Genomic DNA, 9,048 nt, shown 5'->3' with positions numbered 1-9,048 from the left:
AGCAAGGTTGGAAGAAATCAATGGAAAATCTAACAAGGAGCATGCCAAAATCAAGATGTGGATGTCAAGCGAGAATGGTGTTGTGCAACTCAAATAACACAAAATAATAAGGGTCTAGTTTTTAGTTAAAATGGAGAATGAAATGACAATAGAAATTGCTTAAAATTTACAAAAATAAACTAGACTCAATAACGAAGACACCACTTTTTACGGATTTGGAATATGACCTCCAGTTAGGGAGATATGGCCCTGACAAGTTTGTCTTAATTCGGGTAGCGATTTACAGTGATTTGCTTACTGAATAACACTAAAAATCGCTATAGTGATTTGTGGAAGACACTACAAATCACTATAGTAAGATTCAAAAACACTGTAAATCGCTATAGCGATTTGTGGAAGACACTACAAATTGCTATAGTGAGATCCAACAACACTATAAATCGCTATAGCGATTTGCGGGAGATACTACAAATCGCTATAGTGAGATCCAAAAACACTATAAATCGCTATAACGATTTGCGAAAGACACTACAAATCGCTGTTGAAAAGCCGGATAACACTATAAATCATTGTGGGGCTCGTTGGAGACCCGAAAATACTACAAATCGCTCTAAGAAAACTCGATAATAATACAAATCGTTGTTGGAAGCCCCCAAAAAAATTTGGTCTGGATGGCGCTGCCCCCCGAGCCCCCCGCCAGGGGCGGCCCCCCCTGGACCCCTGCCCGCTGACCGCGCAGCGGGATCCGTGCAGGGGGGAAGCCCCCAGACCTCCCTCCTGTAAGGGCAAAAACTCTAAATCAGGCTCCACAACTCATCAAGTTGAATGATGTTAGCCGCACTGGGAGGAGCCCCCAAACCCCCTTCTGTAAGGGCAAAAACTCTAAATCAGGCTCCATAACTCATCAAGTTGAATGATGTTGCCCACACTGGGAGGAGCCCCCAAACCCTCTCCTGTAAGGGCAAAAACTCTAAATCAGGCTCCACAACTCATCAAGTTGAATGATGTTACTCACGCTGGGAGGAGCTCCCAAACCTCCTCTTGTAAGGACAAAAACTCTAAATCAGGCTCCACAACTCATCAAGTTGAATGATGTTACCCACGTTGGGAGGAGCCCCCAAACCCCCCTCCTGTAAGGGCAAAAACTCTAAATCAGGCTCCACAACTCATCAAGTTGAATGATGTTACCCACGCTGGGAGGAGCCCCCAAACCCCCTCCTGTAAGGGCAAAAACTCTAAATCAGGCTCCACAACTCATCAAGTTGAATGATGTTACCCACGTTGGGAGGATCCCCCAAACCCCCTCCTGTAAGGGCAAAAACTCTAAATCAGGCTCCACAACTCATCAAGTTGAATGATGTTACCCACGCTGGGAGGAGCCCCCAAACCCCCCTCCTGTAAGGGCAAAAACTCTAAATCAGGCTCCACAACTCATCAAGTTGAATGATGTTACCCACGCTGAGAGGAGCCCCCAAACCCCCTCCTGTAAGGGCAAAAACTCTAAATCAGGCTCTACAACTCATCAAGTTGAATGGTGTTACCCACGCTGGGAGGAACCCCCAAACCCCCTCCTGTAAGGGCAAAAACTATGAATCAAGCTCCACAACTCATCAAGTTGAACGATGCTACAGTCAGTGTGCAGGTCAGTCGGTGTTTGATGGAGCAATGTAGGATCGTCTGTTGGATGTGCATAGAAGTAGAGAGAGAAGGGAGGGAGAGTGAGAGGGTTGATGTTCATGACCTTTTCCAGGGATAACTCTTTGCCTCCCTTGATTTCTTCTTTAGAGAGAGAGAGGGTTTTACAGTGTTTTACGAAGAAAGAAGAAGAAGACTTTGAATAGTCAACATCATCCTCGACTTTCTGGATGGAGGACATGTTTGTCCTTTTTTGAACTGTTTGTTTTTTCTTTTTTGAATGAAAGGCATTTTTGTCATTTTCTCAAACCATCACTTTATGAGAAGAATAACAAGAAAGGGTACTGAAGTCTTTGCAACCACACCAGACTCCAATGCTTAGTGATGTCAACATACATGAGAATACGAGCCCCATGTGCTTGTATACGTGGTGCTCATTCAAAGCCCCGAACACAGACGTGGGATTCAGTGAATCATCGGGGGGGGGATACACCACCCTCCCCATTTCAAGTGGGGATGGTGCATCAAACATGCCCTAAGTGGTCATTTTTTAAGCAATGACGCTGCATGCTTAGCGTGCAGCTCCAGTACCGCTTTGCATTATTTGAGACACTACACGAATCTGAAGAAATGCCAAGATGGATGACTGTCAGGCAGCATGCCCACCATGTAACGAGGCTGCTGCATATAATGTGGTCTTAAAAGCATCACAACTGTTTCTCAGAGTTGGGAGCCAATACTGAAACTGCAGTCTGTGAGGTTTGTAAAACAAAATCTTTGGTACGCTTAGGCTGTTAAAAAACTAGCTGTCCTGGTTAGATCCAAGGGCTAACATCCAATCACAAAATTACTAAAAAAAGTAAGAGATAAACCAAGGCTTCATTTGAATTGATAAGACTACGATTTCTTGGCAAAAAATTATCGCTTATATTTGTGATACAGGTTATTACCCCCAATTTTCCAATCTCGTCTACCTACTCAACCCTCTTTTTTTCTACGAGAGACCAAGTCAAGAGAGAAGTCCTTATCATCACCAACCCCATATTCGCAGGGTCATGCTTAGCGATACTCTTGACGTCCCCACCGTCCATCTGAGACTGCACGTAACCTTACCCACCCTTTCTTTTTCTCAATTGTTCCGGCAGTCAAAAGATCAAAATCATCGAATTAAATTAGTCGTAAATTACTTTTCTTGACCAAGAAGCAAGAGACTTTTCGATTATGAGTTTATTGTGATATTTTTAACGATACATATCACAAAGAAAACCTCAAACTTATCATTTTTATGTTTTTAGTTTGATATTTTTTTTTTGAAAGGCGCTTAAATCCAAAACATATTAAAAAATAAATCTTCAAATTAATCGGGAACAGCTAAAACTTGCTGCATCAAACTCCTTATAATTTGTTTTGTTAATAATGCCACCACACTTGCCCTACACGCATTCATTGAGAATTAGTCTTCCACACGCATCAAATCATGCTAAATTAAAAAAACTCGACAACCTATACTCTAATATCAAATGATTGAGAGAGGGAGGGGGCTTGAACTTGCAACGTCCAAAATAACGTGGACTGGCAGATCCTACCAGACAAGCGGGGCGCGTTGGTGTTTTTAGTTTGATATTGATGCAATGAAAAGTGAAAACGCTCTTTTTTTATAATTATATATTTTTATATTATTATTGATATATTATTTTATATATTATAATATCTCCTACGTGTTGTCTTATAATGCAGAAAATCGGTCCCCAATCAAAGCAATAACATCTCTCCACAAGTGTGGCCTTCGTTCATTTGCGTGTTAAACCAGTCCTTTTCTTGGTGAGGTGGCAACACAGCCGGAGTCTTGGCTTTGACCTTCCACAGAAACAAACATCGACCACCCACCAACTTCTATTTCGATTGAATGCTTGATAAGTGAGGAGAAAGAACCGGTCATTATTTTCCTAAGAGACTGTAGAAGAATCTATAAAAGTCTGGGTGGTGGTCGAAGCGTTTGAGATAGGTATCCTATTCCTTCCTTCCTGAATTCCCTGTCTCACCCTCTTTCCTCTTCTTTCTTGGTGTAATCTTATCAAAGGAGAGTGGTATCTATCGGCTTCTGTCGTTGCAGGAGAACAGATTTACCGTAAGTTCTTTCTTCGCCTGTGTTGATGCAGTTATACCGTTTTCAGGAATCCCCATCTAATTGATTTCTTTCTTTATTGTTTTCTGATTTTGTGTGTGGAGATTTTTATTTAATGGTTTCGGTCTCGCTTGTATCCGATACGGATAATCGTGCTCTTTTCTTTGTTTTTTGTTTTTTGTTTCAAGGGGTCTCTTTGTTTTGGTGGGTTTTGTTCTTTTTTCTTAATCTATATGTCGGTCTTTGATCAGTGTTTTTTTTTTCCTTTTTTCTGTTTTAGAGTTTGTATCTGCTTTCGTTGTTGTGATTAGGTGCTTTCTCTTGCATTTTTCTTCGTTCCATTTTTATCGTTTTCTCTCTGCCAGTAGATCTTCGCCCTTTTCTTGATTGTCGTTCCCTTTTCTTCCTTTTCGTTTTTCTCAATCTCTGTATTTCCAATTGGAATGGGGAACTTTTTTCTGCTGCCGTACATGGATTTTTACGAACGGTGGTGGTGATCCTATTTGATCATTGCCCTTTTTCTTTCCATCCGTGGCTGTTTTTTGCTCATGGGGTTATAGAGATGGTTGTTATCGGCTTTGAATTTTTCGGATGGAGGTCTTCAATTGAAGCAAAAGCCGCCTTCCTTATGTGCAACAATGGTGATTGTTGTGCTCAATCTATGCAGCCTTTTTCTTTTGTATTGGGTGATAGAGATGCGTACACATCTGCTCTGGATGGTATAGATTGAAACAGGAGCAGCACCATAAGCAGACGAGGATTGTCATTTTTGGGGAGTGGCTTTTGTATCTCTAGCATCATCCTTTTAGTTATTGAAGGAATAGATGGAAATATGTGCTTGGTCAATTTTTTTTTTCAGGCTTTAGCTTTCATGCAATGTTAGACTCTTCATTCCTTTGTTTGATGGTTTTATTACTGCTCAAGATTACTTGGCCTAGATCCCTGTCTGGGATTGCCAAGATTTGTGTGTGTCGCCGGAGTTTATATCCTTGCTAGTAGATGGGCAGCATGCCGATTCATTTTCCCGAAACTTGATCCTAATTACTTGCTTCAGTCCACGTTTTTTCGCTTTGAGACACCCATTGATTAAGTTTAACAGTATGGTTATTCATCGAATCTTTTTTAGTACAGTTTGCTGATAATTTTGATAATGCTGAAGTAGCACTGATTTCTTAAGTAGTGCTTTTCTTTTTCAATATGAAACATTGCCTGCACTGAATATCTTTGCATGTTTTCACAGCAGGAAGCGTGGATGTTGTAATGGAGGCTAAAGGTGGTCTTAAGAAGAAGTCTAGTAGTAGTTCTTTAATGTACGAAGTTCCCCTAGGCTACAGCATTGAAGACGTGCGTCCAAACGGTGGCATCAAGAAGTTCAAATCTGCTGCATACTCCAACGTATGTTCTTTTCCTTTCTGCTTTCTTATGTAGAAAATATGATTTGGTTACCTCAATGGCATGATACAGGCTTTTTCTTTTTATGATTTTTAATTCCTATTCTCTCTCTCTTTGCAGTGTGCGAGGAAGCCATCCTGATATCCCCAAATTCAACTGCTGTTGGTAGAGTAGGGCTTTTTCTTTTGTTTCTTCGTTTAAGTTGTGCACTCGAATAGGATACTTGTCTTCTTGGCCAGAACATACAGCAATTGTGTTTCACTGTTTCTCCTTCCTGCCTGATCACTGGATTTTCTGCAACACTCACTGGACATAGTTGTTGATATTGATAACCTGGGCCTGCCTCCACAAATGGCTGCTATAGGCTTTGAAGGTTATGAAAAGCGGCTGGAGATCACCTTCCGTGAGTCACCCATCTTTGCTGATCCTAAAGGGAAGGGTCTCAGGGCCCTCTCTCGTGCCCAGATCAATGAATTCCTCTGTGCAGCTGAATGCACCATAGTGGACAATCTGTCCAACAGTGCTTTGGATTCTTATGTCCTATCTGAATCCAGCCTTTTCATTTACCCTTACAAGATCATTATCAAGACCTGTGGGACTACCAAGCTCCTGCACGCCATTCCTATCATATTGAAGCATGCCAATGGCTTGTCCATCGCACCCGTCTCTGTCAAATACTCGCGTGGGACATTCATTTTCCCGTCAAACCAGTCTTCCCCACACACTAGTTTCTCAGAGGAAGTTGCGGTGCTTGACAGGCATTTCGCCAAGTTGTTTGCTAAGACTGGGGATGCCTTTGTCATCAATGGCTGCGATCCTTCCCGTGACTGGCACATCTATTGGTCCTCTGTAGAAACTGCATCTCCTCTACCGCTCACAGTGGAAATGTGCATGACCAATCTCGACAGGGATCGGGCATCTGTGTTTTATAAGAAACCAGGAAGGTCAATGACTGAATCGTCTGGGATTGCCAGCATCCTCCCCGGGTTTGAAATCAACGACTTTGAGTTTGAGCCGTGTGGATACTCCATGAATTCCATCCAAGGCGAGGCTCTGTCAACTATTCATGTCACTCCGGAGGACGGTTTCAGTTATGCCAGTTTCGAGTTTGTGGATACCACAGGCTCTAAGAAAGTGAAGAATGCAGCAGAGTTGGATGCAATAATCGACCGTGTGCTCGAGTGTTTCGGGCCTTCAGAATTCTCAGTGGCCATTCACTGCGACTATGGCATCTTGATGGCCATGTTGCCGTCGAAGAACGGGGCATTGGGTTATGCATGCGAGAAGCTGGTGGTGCAGGAACTTGCTGGTGGAGGGTGCCTGATATACCAGAGCTTCTCTGCAAAGAGAGGATGTTGCAGTCCGAGATCCATTCTCAATCAATGGATTGATGTCATGGAAGAGGGGCCTGGTAGTGATTGTGAAATGCCAGTTATGGTTTGTCAAGATGCCAATGGAGAAACACAGGACTTCTAGGAATGTGAAAAAGGGGAAAAATTGGGATTGATTAGCGTTATCATGCCCTGGCCTGGGAAGACAAACATTGCCTTTGGTATCTATCATTATTTTCAGTGTGTCTTTGTTTGGTACTATTTGGTCTTTGGTTAGGAATGAGTAATAAATAAGCTAAGCATTCCTTCCTTAGCAGGAAGGAGTCGTTACGGTAATGATTATCATGGTGACGACATTATATATGTTTGGTTGTTATGTTACCTGTCTCAAGTGTTTGATACTATTTGGTCTTTGGTTAGGAGTGGATAATGAATAAGTTAAGCATTCTTTGCTTAGCAGGAAGGAATCATTACTGTAATGATTATCATGGTGAAGACATCATATATATTTGGTTATGTTACTTGTCTCAGAGTGTTATTATTTGAAAACTAGAGTGCTTATGCTATGAAATTTGTTAAATGTGTTTTGGTGTGTTAATGTTTTTCTCCTACTAAACTGAACTGAATGTGACCATATTGGTTCCCGTTTCAAGATAATGTTGGTATTTCTTTGTTATGGTTTTCTATTTGTTTGAAAAGTGAAGAGAAAAGCGGCATTGGCCCATGTTTTCAGCTTTTGATTCATCTTCCTTCGGGTGGGTGTTGTCATGGCCTCTTTCTCCCAAACTTTTAGAGCATGTTTGGTCGAGTCTCATGAGATTTGGACTTTCTTGCAAACAAGAGAATGGATCTCATTGGCATTGGCTAAACAAACATGGGAAAATGAGTATTGAGAAATGGACTCTTATTTGCCTTTACAAATGAGAGATGCTTTCTCATTTAAATGAGAATCAGAATCAGAATCATACAGGGAGCCCCATGATTGATTCTTATTCATGTATATGGCTTGAAATCAATTTGATTTGGAATTACATGTGGCCAAACAAACCGAACTTAGTTTTCAATTTCAAATTCATGTTTGTTTCCACCATGGTTAACCAAATATGGTTTATATTCATGAATATCATTGATCGAGGTGTTCGTCAAGGAAACGTGGTAATAGCATCTTTCATAGTTAAGACTAATTTGGGGTTGCACAGTTGGTTAGGGTGAGCTTCGGAATATCCAGGGATAGCGCTCTCAATAGATCGGTTCATGGCCGGAGCAGCGTTGACCCTAATTGCTTACAGAATAAACACCACACAAACCAAGAACACAAGCTTAACGTGGTGGGTCCACGAATAAACAGAATTTTATTCTTTAAACTCTCTCTTGACGTGTTGCCTAAGAGAGCTGAGAGGACATGTTTATAGAGTATATTACACAAACTTTCTGGAGTGTTTAACATCTAATGATTATCTTTATCAAAGTTTAACATCTAATGATTATCTTTATCAAAGTTTACAATAGTGTTTAACTCTACATCAACTTTATCGGGCTTGAGTTTTATTTTTTCACACATCTTGATTATCACCACATGGATGGTTAGGATTAATTCTACACAGGTCGTGACTCCATCTGACTGTATATCGACTCCCATTGAGCTTCTCCTGAAGATGTCGACTCCCACTGAGCTTCACATCTTCTTGAGTCTTGATCATATCTTGATCTTGACCTTCTTTAATTAAGTCATCTTCATATTGACGTCTTTGAATGGGATCCTCAAGAGGAGGATCCGACGGGTCAGGAGGTGTGGGAGTTATAGCTGTGTTAGGCAGTTCGGGTAAAGAAACATGAAGAGGTATATGAATAAGAGATGTAAGGGATGAGGCATTGAAGACTCTTTTTAAGAGGAAAGTCATGTTCATCGAACTGAACATTTTGACTAATAATGATTCTCTCGATCACATAATCAAGGCAGAAATTTTCTTTGTGTTGGGTGCTATATTCTAAAAACACACATTTGGTAATGCAGAATTAAAGTTTATGATCATTAAAACAATGCAGACAAGGATAACAAGCATGTCCAAACACTTTTAAAAATATATAGCCAAACATAGCTTTAAAGAGAAATTGAAAAGAAGATTTATTGTAGGTGACAGGAGAATGCAATTTATTAATCAAATAGACAACATTGACAAAGGCACAATCCCAATATTTATACATTAAACTAGCCAGAGCCATAAGAGTAAGGTCTATCTCCACAATATGTTTATGCTTTCTTTCAATACAACTATTCTGCTCGTGAGTGTGTGGACATGTAATACGAAATATATTGATATTCACCACCCCAATCAGACTGAAAAGATTTGATCTTATTACCACACTAATTTTCTACCAATATTTGAAACAATTACAAAATAGGTAAAACTTGAGATTTTTGCTTAATAATAAAAAGCCATGTAAATCTAGAAAATGCATCAACAAAAGTCACATAATAAGTGTATCCTCTAATACTTGAAACATAAGCAGGACCCCATACATTAGAAAGAATTAAATCAAGTAGTTCATCAATTTCATGTATCG

At 40.6% G+C, this 9,048-nt stretch overlaps 1 protein-coding gene across 1 annotated transcript; it reads left to right on the top strand.

Moving 5' to 3' along the window:
* Positions 1-3,535: 3,535 nt before the first annotated feature.
* On the top strand, positions 3,536-7,013 carry LOC149842185 (S-adenosylmethionine decarboxylase proenzyme-like). The gene is made up of 4 exons (XM_089998973.1): positions 3,536-3,763; positions 5,001-5,155; positions 5,273-5,289; positions 5,485-7,013. The coding sequence occupies exons 2-4, from the start codon at positions 5,021-5,023 to the stop codon at positions 6,626-6,628; spliced, it is 1,296 nt and encodes a 431-aa protein (XP_089855099.1). The 5' UTR covers positions 3,536-3,763; positions 5,001-5,020; the 3' UTR covers positions 6,629-7,013.
* The last annotated feature ends 2,035 nt before the right edge of the window (positions 7,014-9,048 follow it).

The sequence above is a fragment of the Nuphar pumila genome, chromosome 3 (genome assembly GCF_984573655.1).
Source record: "Nuphar pumila chromosome 3, dmNupPumi1.hap1.1, whole genome shotgun sequence".
NCBI lineage: Eukaryota > Viridiplantae > Streptophyta > Magnoliopsida > Nymphaeales > Nymphaeaceae > Nuphar > Nuphar pumila.
Note: the sequence above shows the minus strand (reverse complement) of the source record. Positions and strands in the feature narration are given on the sequence as shown.

Bases quoted from the DNA above. Each gene is read 5' to 3' on its own strand.
- LOC149842185 (XM_089998973.1), top strand. From the start codon at position 5,021: ATGGAGGCTAAAGGTGGTCTTAAGAAGAAGTCTAGTAGTAGTTCTTTA.